General features: G+C 51.7%; 4 protein-coding genes across 4 annotated transcripts; 2 read left to right on the plus strand and 2 right to left on the minus strand.

Annotated features, from left to right (window-relative positions):
* Nucleotides 1-461: 461 nt before the first annotated feature.
* On the plus strand, nt 462-2,647 carry AYO21_09363 (hypothetical protein; the record flags this gene model as incomplete). The annotated part of the gene is made up of 3 exons (XM_022659299.1): nt 462-1,363; nt 1,413-1,696; nt 1,749-2,647. 3 exons carry the CDS (start codon nt 462-464, stop codon nt 2,645-2,647), a joined length of 2,085 nt encoding a protein of 694 aa, XP_022508422.1.
* Nucleotides 2,648-2,819: 172 nt separating this feature from the next.
* Nucleotides 2,820-3,396, minus strand: AYO21_09364 (hypothetical protein; the record flags this gene model as incomplete). The annotated part of the gene is made up of 2 exons (XM_022659300.1): nt 2,820-3,041; nt 3,097-3,396. The coding sequence occupies 2 exons, from the start codon at nt 3,394-3,396 to the stop codon at nt 2,820-2,822; spliced, it is 522 nt and encodes a 173-aa protein (XP_022508423.1).
* Nucleotides 3,397-4,560: 1,164 nt separating this feature from the next.
* On the minus strand, nt 4,561-6,191 carry AYO21_09365 (hypothetical protein; the record flags this gene model as incomplete). The annotated part of the gene is made up of 5 exons (XM_022659301.1): nt 4,561-5,326; nt 5,387-5,511; nt 5,584-5,890; nt 5,943-6,022; nt 6,099-6,191. 5 exons carry the CDS (start codon nt 6,189-6,191, stop codon nt 4,561-4,563), a joined length of 1,371 nt encoding a protein of 456 aa, XP_022508424.1.
* Nucleotides 6,192-7,485: 1,294 nt separating this feature from the next.
* AYO21_09366 (hypothetical protein) lies at nt 7,486-11,917 on the plus strand (the record flags this gene model as incomplete). The annotated part of the gene is made up of 8 exons (XM_022659302.1): nt 7,486-7,700; nt 7,760-8,801; nt 8,855-9,551; nt 9,601-10,097; nt 10,160-10,544; nt 10,592-10,857; nt 10,913-11,627; nt 11,685-11,917. The coding sequence occupies 8 exons, from the start codon at nt 7,486-7,488 to the stop codon at nt 11,915-11,917; spliced, it is 4,050 nt and encodes a 1,349-aa protein (XP_022508425.1).
* Between the last annotated feature and the right edge of the window lie 1,072 nt (nt 11,918-12,989).

Genomic DNA, 12,989 nt, shown 5'->3' on the forward strand with positions numbered 1-12,989 from the left:
ACAATGGTTCACCAGGGGAACGTCTCGAGTCAGTTTCTGGTACTGGACGGTGAACCAGGACGGTACGGCCGCATCCTAAAAGCCAACAAGCAGTTGAAGGTCAAAGTCTTAGCTTGTTGACATTACGTTTGTTGGATTGTGTCGATGATTTGACGAGAGCATTATTCTATAGATCAGGACCTCATTGAAAGACTTAGACTATGCGACGAGGTCACCCCAAAATCAATTCGAGTTGGTCTCACGAGGCTGACCAATCATGACTGAGATAAAGAGCCCCGTAAGGCTTTGTCCTTATACAAGCATCGGAGTAATGTTCATCCGCAGGCAACAACTGACTCACCCCCTGATGACCAAGTCCAAACAGTAGTTCAGTAGCCTTTCTCATCCCTCGTCACTCCCAATAAACTATCTTTGAGGACCAGAATACCCATGATACCTAGAGATTCTGAGACCGATGAACGATGGAACCCTCTGACGAACACGAAATCCACAGTGACGGCAGCGAAGAGAGCGACGATGCCACTGCGCCCAAAGCTCGAACTGTCCGGTCTAGTCGAGCATGTATAACTTGCAGACGAATGAAAACAAGATGCGAGATCGACGAAGCACTGGGCAATGCATGCAAATTGTGTATACGAGCCCGTCGACAATGTATCATGCAGGATGTACCGCGACGAAGGAAAAGAAGGACCACCGACCGAGTTGCTGATCTGGAGCAGAAAATCAATGTTTTGACTGCGCTTCTGACTTCTAATGAGACAACCAGTCCTGAAGATCAGAAGAAACTAGCCGGTGCCCGTGACACTTTGACTGGAACCTCAACAAACAACCCGCAGACATCAGCCGAACCCGACAAGTCCCTCATTGCGGAAGCCTTATCTCGCGGTTTGCTCGACTGGGATACTGCCCGCAAGGCTTTTGACCGATATAAGGATGAAATGTGTCGGTACTTCCCATTTGTGGTCTTTGGGTCTGATGTCGATGCCGAGACAGTCAAACAGCAACAGCCACTCTTGTTTTTCGCTGTGATAACAGTTGGCCTTGGTTCGATGCATACCACAGTGGATGCAGAGCTATGCGACATGCTCATCAAAGATCTAGCCCTGCGTGTCGTGTACAACGGTGAACGATCTTTAGAGCTTGTTCAGACTCTAATCGTTCATATCGTGTTCTACGGCAGGGCGAAAAATATGCGAGATCTCAATTTCAACCAGATGGTGCACATTGCCAGCACAATGGCGCTTGATATCGGCTTAGGCCGACGCCCCCATAAATCGACGTTAAAGCAAAGGACAGATCCTCATCAACTAGAATCCCTCGCAGGCCGGAGGGCATGGTTGGGCTGCTATTATATGGGGACGAGGTGAGATGCCAACCGTTCATGTTAAATAGTATCTAATAGATCTACCCAGTGTCTCAATGTCACTTCGCCACCCCGCCTTCGTCCGCTGGTCCGTGTACACCGAGGAATGTCTGGATGTCCTCTCTGCTGAGGAGCGTGTCTTACCAAGCGACATGTGGCTGTGCGACTTGATACGTATTCAACGCATTGCAGAAGATGCCTCGGTCACGTTTTCCATGGACGACCCGGGTGCAATTGTTACACTCCGCGACGTCAAGATTCAGTATCAAATACGAGCCTTTCGTCAACAATTGGACTACTGGCGTCGCCATGCCAAAACAGATTTGAGCCTGCGTAAGTAACGAGTCAGATCTATATTGCAGAAGCTGATACCGAATGTCCGAAGACTACGTCCGCCATGTTGCCGCGTATACCGATCTCTTCATCCACGAAATCGCCCTGCATCCGGAACATGACATTGACGACCTACGTTCACCACTCCGAGCGGCGCCTCCGCTCCCTATTCCAGCAGTCGAGAGTATGACATCAAAATTCAAAGACCTACATTTCATCCCCGCTAGAGTCGAAGCATTGTTTGCCTGCCTTGCTGCAATTCACGAATGCTTTGACGCATTTCACTCCATGGACTTGGCTATCCTTTGCAGCTTGCCTAACGTTTTCTTTGTTCGCACCGGTTATGCAGCTCGAGCACTTCGCAAATTACTCAGTATATGCGATAGCCAGGCAGAGTTCGAAGGGAGGTCCCATATCGACGTTCGAGATTTGAAATTTGAAGAGTACTTGACTGCCATCGTCGATGTACTCAGGAGGGTCTATGCTCAAAACAACTCTGTGGTGGCGAGAGCGTTCTGCTTGGTCCTCTCGCAGATTCAGACACAAGGACTAAATTCATCCAGATTGCTTGCTGCGATGGCGCAAGCGGACCCTGCTGCAAGTAACAAAGCCAGAGCCGCACTGACTCCCGCCTCTTCAATGCCGCCAGATGAACGCGTTGGCCTCCCTTGCATACGTGCCCATGAGAGCCAACAATCACACGGAACAGATTCTCTTGTGTATGATTCTAGTAACCTGAACAGTGTACCTCCAGCACCACTGCACCATCAACAAACTCCGCTGGGTGCACAGACTCAATCACAAAATACACAGATGCTGGAGAATGATATGGACGACGCCTTCATGGGCGGTATTGATGTTTTGCAGTGGTTCGGACAGGACTTGGCCTTTGATGATACCGCCGGGTATGACTATGACAATCAACTCACGTCTCTGTATTGGCAACAATAATACCTCCACCGGTTCAGTGAGTTGATACCGATCTCAAAGAGACCGTTGAACAGACTTGGGGGATCTCACCCCTTTTCTGTGTGCTCAGGGACTGGGGTCATTACGACGAGATCTCGCACATGCAATGATTAGATCGGCATCTCCCTATGGAATTACGGTCTCAAGCTAGCTCCTACGTATGAGCGTTGCTGCGGAATTCCGAGTTTGCTTGTCCTCTTATCTCCAACAGCTGCGTCTCGAGATCTTCATACATGAGTTTGAAATAGTCTCGCTGGGCCCGGGTGTGCTTCAATTCCTCACTCAAAGAATCAATACTGCGGAGGGTTTCATGGAGAAATCGATTGCGCTTTTTCCGATGTCGAACTTGCGCTGCCCGGTTCTGTTGTCTTCGACGCTGGCGGACATCTTGGTCAGACAGAGTACGACTTCCTTCTCTGGGGTGCAGATACCTCTTTCCTCGTCGGAGCCGTGGGCTTTGGCTCTTCCTTGCCCTCTGGCTCGAGTTGGGTGAAGCGAGGTTCCAAATCGGTCGGATCCCAGTTGCTATGCTCTGTGGGCGACTGTCCGAGACTGTTGGGATCGTGACGCGAGACTGCGGAACTAGAAAGACAGCCGCATTGGGAGCCGAGGGATTCACCGCAGACGCAGCTTGCCAGGACTTTCTCATTCCAAAATACAATATTCGGGAAGAAGTCCAAGTTCACGTCTGGAAGAGCTGTTTCCCAGCCCAGCTCTAACGGAACAGACATCATCGCATTCATATCGCTTCGGTCACATGCAGCTATTCTTGTGGGGTTTGCGTTCATGCTATACCATCATGGTGTCGTCCGTTCTTTAGAGGGACCAATGGAAGACTTGCGATCGGTTCTGTGCGAAGTCAACTAGAGGCCGACTTGAGGCCGTGAAAGCGAAGGAGCGATTCGCAGCCGGACCGTCAGTCAGAGTTACTCACGTTGTTATTCTTCCTATACAGCTGAGAATCCCAGATACAACGGCCAAAAGTCCAGAGCTTATACATGGACCCCTCCAGCAGATTTAAAAGAATTCCAGCCACGGCTTACCGTTGAGATTGCGGCACGAGAGACCAGAAGGGGCCGCCAAATACCCACTGTCAGGTCTCATTGGTGTCGTTCGAGATTTGGGCGCCCATTGCTTCCCGTTCCTCATACAGGGCAACCATGCGCCTTGCATCCACCCGCTCTGTGATAGCTCAATAATTGGAGAGACAACAGGCATTCTGCGGCACAGGTGACTTTCTGGACCTGGCAACTGGCTTCGAGGAACGTGGCTTGCAACGCCCCCTGGGACCATTCCCATTTTCATACGAGATATGCCTAGCGTGGATAGGATCTGCAAAGGTTCTGGAACGATCTCCATAAATTTCTCGTGTTGGTCATTCGCTCTTGAACCCGAACCCGAAGCTGGCTTGACCGGAGGGTTTGGAAAGGCAAAAGGGATACTGGGGGACACCCCTGCAGTGGCGAATTGGCAATGTAAGCCCGCTTTGACCAACAGGGGGTGTTGGTTTTATATTGATTGGTGGCATGTGATAGTGAACCTATCTTTGCTCAAAGCATATACCCGAGAGAGCCCAGATACCAGATACTCAGACACTAGATCATTTGACAGGGTTCCCGGTAAAGTTACGCGGGTTTCAATCCCACTTCTAAACCCTGAATGGTCATGGACGCATTCCGCAAACTGATCTTGAAAGCATGTGCTGCCGGGTGCCTGAGAAGGTCCTGGCAGGGTGTGGTGTGTCGTCACCTGGCCCGGAATGGCTGATGACTTGAGGATCGACATGACATGCTTTCTTTGTGTCCTGGTGCTGACCACTTTACTTTAGTCGTGGCTTTCAATCGCTGGCCAAAGTCACCATTTAACAGAGGTTCGATTCGGATCTCCAACGGCATTCACTCCCCAGGAGGCACCCGATAGACCATCTGCGGCGAGTGGAGCGTTCCCCCTTCTCTAAGTTCGACCACCTGGTTCCACAGGTCTCTGTGCTGTCTGTCATCCTGGTGCTCATGCCATATAACCTGTTTGAGACTGGCCTTCATGCCTTCCCAGGAATGGATCCCCAGGTCCGCCGCCGTGTCTGCGAGCTGGCTCACGAACCATTTGCGCTGCGCTGGGCCGCAGGGACAGGTGCCGCCGACGGACAGGAGCCACAGCAGCAGGTTTGAGCTTACCCCGCCTCGTTCGGTCAGGGGCCGCAGTGTGGCTAGCAGGTCGTGCTGGGCCGTGCTCACCAGGAGAGAGGGGTCGGGCTGGTGCCCACACCATTGGGCGAAGACATGGATTATCAGGGCGTGACGACACGCTGCCGTGATGGTCCTCTCGTAGCTGCCCATCAGCAGGTCCGGGACCGGGAGGGTGAGTAGTCGCTGCAAAGTCGCGCACAGAAAGGTCAATACCCCCTGGTATTCCGTGGCCGAGCTACAGTCCTGGGCTGTCTGGTAAGTCATGGCGAGCATACGGATGTTCAGCATGAGCTCTGCGTACTCTGCCAAAACACCATGGGCATGGAAATCGAGTCGGCTCGGGTTCAAGCCATCTACGTTCGTACTGCGGAGGTCATGGGTGGCGTGAAGGCTCTGGTAGAACCATAGAGGCCGCTGTACGACTGCCCGTGCATCGCACGACGGGAAATCGACATCAGCTGTGGCGACGAACATGCTGGATATGAACCATCAGTGTCCAAGATGACAGGTGGTCGGATTTCGATGGGTAACTCACCAGAACAGCATGTTTGCAATAGTCGGGTTTGACATGCGAATTGACTCTAACCCGCCTCGGACCTCGAGCATTTGTTTCAGGCCTGACACGTGAATGCGAGAGAGACGCAGACTGCCTTTTTCGTGCTGCCAGACCTGTTAGTCTCTCCGTTGTCAGACGCACAAGCGCTCTCACTTCGTGCGTAGAACTAGACATACCTCAACGACTGCAACTCCCGCAACGGCCGCCAACGTCTCGTCAGAGACACAGCCCGGGAAGGGCTCGTTGATCCTATTCTGTATCAGGTCCATGCAGAGCTTGGAGAGCCGTATGCACCTCACACGTTCTTTCGGCGGCAAGTGCTGCTCCAACCGAAAGGCGCTGACAAGCAGGGTGACGTGAAACAAGGTTGTGTCCTTTGTTATCAAGGGCGCGAAGAATTCCAGCACTGGGTTGAGAGTCGGCGTGGGGTAGTAGGGGAATACATTGAAGATGTGGGACGAGAAGTCTTGCAGGGATGTGGCCCTATAGTTAGCATACTGGTGAGGGTATTCTGGAGGAAATGAATTCCACTCACACGTCCCCATTAGGAGACTTATGTCCGGCTCCGGAGAGGGAGGATGCTGTGTGAAGGGGTCGAATGTCGACGATCCAGACCTGGACAGGGCGAAAGGGCCGGCATTTCCATGTTGCAGGCGAGCTTTGGGCAGGATGGGAACCCTCCTCGGCGTACTCCTCGGCTCCTCCACAGCAGGTCTTTTCGAAGTCGTTGGTTCGTCCGCCGAGGAACTCTGATCCCCGTAGTCACACTGTTGGATGTTGGCATAGTGGATGACGCACTTGTCACAGACCGGGCGTTTCTCGTCACACTGTCCAGTCAAGCGTGTCAAAATCGGTGAGAACAGAGTGGACACGATGCCTTTTCGGGGACTTTACTTTGACTTTTCTCTGCTTACAGTTCTTGCACCCTGTGCGTGACTTTTGATGCGCCCTGCGTGGGGCGGGGTGTGGAGGTTGTGATTCTGGTGACATCAGGCGGTGGACACATATATGGTCAAAGCCTTAGCGTTAGGACAGACAAAAAAAATGGACAGGTGTTGAAGTCGAGATAGTGTCGGGTTTGAGACCTGGCATACACAGAGAGGAGATGTTGGGCTTCATATACCCTCAAGCCGGGACCATTTTCGTGTCCAACCCTCACCACGAGGCTGTGAGAGTCAAGGAGAGTGGTAGACGCTAATCCGTGTTGATCAACACAACCGGGCGGGGTCTGCAGCTAGTTTCAGTCACGGACGCTAAGTCAGCCGAGTTGCTGACTGCTTTATCATTTGTCGACAACTCGCGGAACCTGTGTTCCGAAGTCGTTGAACCTTGCTCAGCAGGTGGAGGCGGCGGGAGGCAGAAAACTTTCCGGCGTCAAACCAGTAAACTGCGTCTTGTGTGACCCACTAACCAATGTTACCTGTTGAGAGACAGTGCACCCTGTTAGAGAGAGAGAGAGAGAGGACTCTCTTTCTCTTCACCCACTGCCTCCAACCTCGAAACCTCTTCACGCATCCCGAAAAAGGGCCAACCCTCCTGGTGCCAGTAACCCTCAAGAAAATGCTTCTTCTACATCGTGCCTCGACCAGCCTCGTCTGATTCTGCTGGAACCACGATTGAGAAGACCTTCTGTAGGCTGACAAGATTAGGGACGACCCCCACGGCTAGGTGAATTCAACACTGCGAAAACCCCTCTGCCGTTACCCCCGACACGCACTTCATCGTACAATTCCGCCTCTCCAGCCTCGCAGCAGCGTGGATTACACTCGAACGAGGTGCTGGTTGAAAACTGCCACGAAATTATCTTAAGCACTCCGCACTCGCTCTCACCTCTCTTTCAAACTGCGCTCGCCTAGACTTTTCTTACCAACGTCCAGCCAAGTTTTTCAATAGCAGGACCTCTTGAGCCTTGAACTCTTCTCTTGAAGCCTGTTCACAACTACATCGGGATACTTATCTACGCACTTTTCTCCCTCGTCCGAGCTATCCTGACTCCACCTTGAGTTATCTGTCAAATCTACACCTCTTCCACTGTTGTCTACTACGCCTTCGGTGTGCTTTCACCAGTGAAGTTCAATATGAAGTTCGAGGACGATGGAGAGGAATTCCACACCTCACACTCTCAGTTCGAAGATAATGACGATGGAGGGGGTTTCTACACCTCAGAACCTCAGTTCGATGATCGTGACGATCGTGACGTGCTAAAACCTGGCGTCCACCATCTGGGCCTGACCAAGACTTTCACACCCGCGTGGGGTCCCAGAGATGCCTTCAGAGAGTTCTACCAAAACTGGTAGGGAAATCATGCCGTGCTTGTGGCTTCTAGTTGTTTGAGTCTCTGACATGGCGCAGGAAGGATGGCATTATTGAGTCATTCGGAGTCGATCCTCATTCGATAAAACCCATTTTTGTCAGGAACGATGACGAGGAGATCCACATCACCGTATCTGACAATACCGCCGCCAGTATGGCCTCAGGGAGAGGACGTCCGCTTGGCTACATCAGATTTCAGGCCAAGCAGGGCAGTCTAGAGCTGACAAACTTCAGAGCCAAACTTGATCGGAAACATCTGGACCTGGGTGAGACCAGTAAGCGGGGTAACAAGGCACTGGCCGGAGGTCACGGTGAAGGGTTCAAGCTGGCTGCGCTTGTGATGCGACGCAATGGTCATTCCGTCAGATTTGAGACAAACTCTTTCTGCTGGAATTTCAACTTTCGAGGGACTCGCCCTCGCCTTTGTTGCGTCTTGAGTGAACCGGGACCCAAGTTGATCCGCGAGCAGCGAGAGGAATACAAAAGACGCCTAATGGCAGGCGATACCCAACGAGGCCTCACCTCTCACATCTGGGAAGACATGACGGTAAAGATAGGGAAGTCCAGAGATAGAGAAGGCTCTCAGAAGGTCTCAGAGGAAGACTTCCGAAAGTGGATGGAGGTCTCTATCGATCTGGATCCTCCTGAATCCACCGGGATTGTTCGCACCACCACAGGAGACCTCATACTCGATCCTCGCTTTCGTGGTCGCATTTACCTCCATGGGCTTCTTGTGTCTCAGACCTCTGACGATGCGCAGAATGACGAAGGCCTTTGCTTCGGCTATAATTTCTACGAAGGCACCATCAACCGGGACCGCCAGCGGATGGCAAGCCCACATGAAGAAGCTAAAGCCTTGGCTAGTATCTGGACGCAGGCTATTCAGCTAAAGGGAGATTCGGTCATCGATGCCTTCGTCAAACTATTCGCCGAGGATGAAGCGGCACGCGATGTCGAACATTCCTACAAGTTCATATCTCGATTGACGGCACAGAGCATCTGCAGACGCCTGAAAGAGTCCCAGCCAGATGCATTCTTCTACTCGGAAAGAGATGCGTCTCGACAGAACGCCACCACAGATGTGAGTAACATGGTTAGATGTGTCAATCTGCGAAAAGCTGACCCCTTCCTCAGGAGGACATAATCTTGACAGAGCTCAAAAAGAAACCCTTGAAGCTAGGGAAGAAACTCTGGACGATCCTCAGACAAGAGCCGCCTCTGATGAGGACGCCCCTCGAGGAGAGAGATCACTTGTTCGGGACATCACAACCCATAAAGCCAGACATGGACATATTTAGCCTCAGCATCATCCACGCATTGAATGGCTCATTCGCTCAGGACCCAAGGATGGGAAACATCCGAATTGAGTTTGTCGACGGAGCTAACACCGACATCGACCTTCTCTACTCGAGTGATCAGGCTCTGCTGCAAATACATGCAAAGTGGCTCGACGTTGTCCGCGTACACCAAGAATCCAGTTGCGAGTTCTTTCAAGTTGCTGGACAACAGATGACTGACGAAAGTGCCTTCTTCTGCGACCATGTCGTCCAGGATCTGCTAGAGGCCGCTTTCGACGAAATCCGCGAGCAGCTCGAACTGACCCCGGTAACCGCCGCGCGTCTTCGACGACAAGCTGTGGAGTATCTCCGAAAAATGCCACGGGCTATCAAAATGAGTAGCGCGAATGGGGGCAGGAAGATAAAGGTGGAATGGGCTGGCAACGAGAGTGGAGCTTTCATGTTAAGATATGGGGCCAATATCCACTACTGGGTCACCCTCCATAAAGAGCGCTCATGTCGACAAAGAAAGACGGAGGTCTTGAATGTGGCCGGTAAAGTCACATTCATTTTCTGTGTTGGCAGTTCTAACACATCCTTCAGGAGTCAGGTTCTCAGAGCCCAGTCAAGCCTCTGGACAACCCGAACAAGCAGAGGGCCCCTGCGATTGCCCGACTCGAACAGTGTCGCAAGCTCATTCTGAAGTCATCTTCGATGGCTTAGATCCCAGTGAGGTTTATTTTCCGATGGTATCAAGAGCGGAGGCACCCTCCTTTTTCGGACTGCCGCCAACCTCAGTCGATGAGGTCTCGGACACGGACATGGACATCCACATGGACTTGGACTTGGAACCAGAACCCTGCTTAAAATCCGACACATCGGAAGATGATAGTGATGTTGGTCAGGAGTCAAGAGTCCCTCCACGCGACCATCCACAGGTCCATCCACGGGTCCATCCATGGGCCCCTAACCTTGTCGGTCGTCCAAAGGTTAATTCATTGGAGACAACGAGACTGCAAAAAGATGAACAAGATTGGCTGGCGTGGCATCGACAACACCTCCAGTCAGGCTCTTCTTCGGTGCCACGGGAGTCTTCTCAGGTATGTCTCTACCTATAACCTAACGTCTGATGTGGTTCGAGAAGACTGACTGATGCCTGCAGTTGGATGTAATGTTGCTTTTTGCACTTCTCTCCGAAGACCTGAATATTACTTTCGAGAAAAACCACTACTACCGCATCCAATTGGGAGACGAAGAAGGTGAACAGATCATCCTTGTTCACGATATCTCACAGAGTATCAATATCCCCTCGGAAAGGAGATATTTCTTCCGTGTTACCAAGTACTCGGCCCTCAGCTCTATCCTTCCATATGAGCAGCCTAGAGAGATTGGAAACCCAGCATTGGTTGATCAAGAAGTGGTTTTGCACTTCAGTAACTTTGACAAGATGCGAACGTCACAGGATGCAGAGACCATTTCCCTTGACGATATTCGATCTGCACAGCGGGTGAGCACTGGCATCAGTCATGTTTCCCGGTATCATCCAGGTTTGTCTCGTGGGTCAGCGTCTCTAATCTCGCTGACATGCTACTAGACATGGACCCCCAAAGACTCTTCTGTCGGTTTGCCGTGTCCAAGGCATCTACAGATGGTGGTGTTACCACGACAACACCATTGGCATCCCATCTCTTACTGCATGATGGTTATCATCGGGAGAGACCCAGCCTTCGCAGTGACGTTGTGCCGGTAGCATTTGACCTAAGCCCCTCCGTCTTGGGTGTTTCGGAAGGATTTGCAGGGATGGGCTTCAAGATTCAGGCAGCGTTTGGGCTAGACGAATCGAGACACCATACATGGCGGGTACGAGTCCGAGCCGTGTGACAGAGACCCATGTGCGAGAGACTAACGATTCTAGAACCGACACCTCGTGGCTACATGCTTTGACGGTACGATTTGCAATGTGTTGAAGGACTTTGACTCTGGGAGACTCCTACCGCCACCGCAACCAATTCCCGCGCCTCCAAAGGTGCTTCTCTTCGCGCCCGAACATCAATGCTTCAGACTAAACACGCAGAATCATCAGATGCCGACGTTGCTCCAGTTTCTCAAACCCCTCGACGGTGTTGACAAGGCTGTAGAGGTATTAAAACCCGATTTCGTCGTCATGTTATTGCCTCTGGCTGTTTGCCATCCATCGGCAGTTGTGAGATTCTCCAGTACGCGTCTCGGACTTCTCGAGCGGGGATTTGCTGTCCACTCGATGGTGATCTCACTAAGAGATTATGGACTCCCGCAAGAACGGAGCATTCTTACAGTCGTAGCATCGCCCTTTGGCGTGCCTCTATCCTGGAAGTTTGACCGCTATACTACGAGATCTGAACAGCCTAGCACAATTGGCAGCTTGATTGAAGACTTGGCTTTTAAGAATCCTCGCGTTCGGACTGATTCGAATACTGGGTTTGTGTGCTTGCGTCCGGCCGTGGAGGGCTCTGAGGCCGAAGCGTCCACGGTTAGCCATGTCTACAATCACTACACAGGCATTCGCGTTGCGTCTGACGCCGAGACCATCTCAATGGCCGGCTCTATCCCTTTCTCCCTGTTCAACGATCAGAAACAGTGGATCCATCCAGGTAAGTTTTGCTTACACTTCACGCACGATTGGCTGGCCGGCTGACGCGTCGCCATAGTCCGACAAGACCGGGTAACTGTCCGCGAGCTCGCCCGTGTACAAGGCATTCCCGATGAATTGCAATTTCTCGGTTCAAGAGAAGAGCAGTACGAAACAGTTTGCAAAGCCATTCCTCCGGTTGTGACCAAAATGATTGCGCATACAATCTTTAAAGCGATTGGATACTCGCGGGTTGTCACTGTCAGTGTTGCAGAGGCAAGCCCCAGAAGAAACAAGAGAGCTAGAGCATAGTAAGATGAGGAAGACTGTGGAAGTGAGAAGCGGTGAAGAAGTAGGTGGACTGATTGAGAACATGACGCCTCTCGACGGATGCTGCCTGGCGTGGCTCGGACGGTGCTTCAAGTCCTGTTGGTTATTTACACTGAGCGTTTGCTGTCACGATTGACACGAGTGCCGAGTGATCGCTCCATTGTGGATGCTGATTGGGGTCAAGATGGTTCCCGTCATATCGTCATTTCGTTTCATCCATCTTGCCCACAACCAGAGCCTCTGTCGCTGGCCACATCACATTCGTTGCGGTATCTTCATTGGATAAGAAGGGGAAAGCAAACACATGGCCAGAATGACAACGATGGAGTTTTGCTGAGCTTTTTTACTGATTGGCCCTTGCCTGACTTTTTGATCTGTTGATGAAGGATATATTCCAATCAATACATGCCACGGCGGCTCAGAGCGCGCAGATGCAGATGGATATGCAGATGAAGCTCACCAAAACTACCTCTTTACTTTGGACATCTGGTTCACCTCATCATCTAGTCGTGCTGGTACGGGTTCCAAGGTACTTAAACCCTCCCTGCTTCCTCTCTTCCCAGATTCTATTTCCTTCCCTCTCTCTATATATAGTTATACCTTCCTGCTTCACCTCTTTTCCTTCGGGTGCGGTATCCCCCGTTTCCTCACAGCCATGAGCATGCCCTTGCGACCTCCCCCTATCAGCTCATCCACGAAGCAGGACTTGTCTTTTTCGAATCCTGACCAACCACCTTCGAAGTTGCGGACCCCGACGGAAAAAGACTTCCATTTTCGGACACATTTCAGCTCTCCCCTCTAGTGTTCAATCACCGCACGAGCAAGAACATTGTGCACCGCGATCAATAGGAGATTGCATACCCGGGTCACCATTTCGGAACCGACTCTACTCTATTCGACTTCACCCACTCTGAAGGAGGGCTCTCCTCTGGGGAACGCTGGTCCCACTCAATCGCGATGCCTCCCGACAAGCCACCACCACGTCTTACTCGGAAATAATCATACGGCATACAGGCATCCCAGAATTTCCAGCAGATGACTTTCCGGCAGACGG

This window comes from Fonsecaea monophora (assembly GCF_001642475.1).
Source record: "Fonsecaea monophora strain CBS 269.37 chromosome Unknown Scaff91, whole genome shotgun sequence".
Classification (NCBI taxonomy): domain Eukaryota; kingdom Fungi; phylum Ascomycota; class Eurotiomycetes; order Chaetothyriales; family Herpotrichiellaceae; genus Fonsecaea; species Fonsecaea monophora.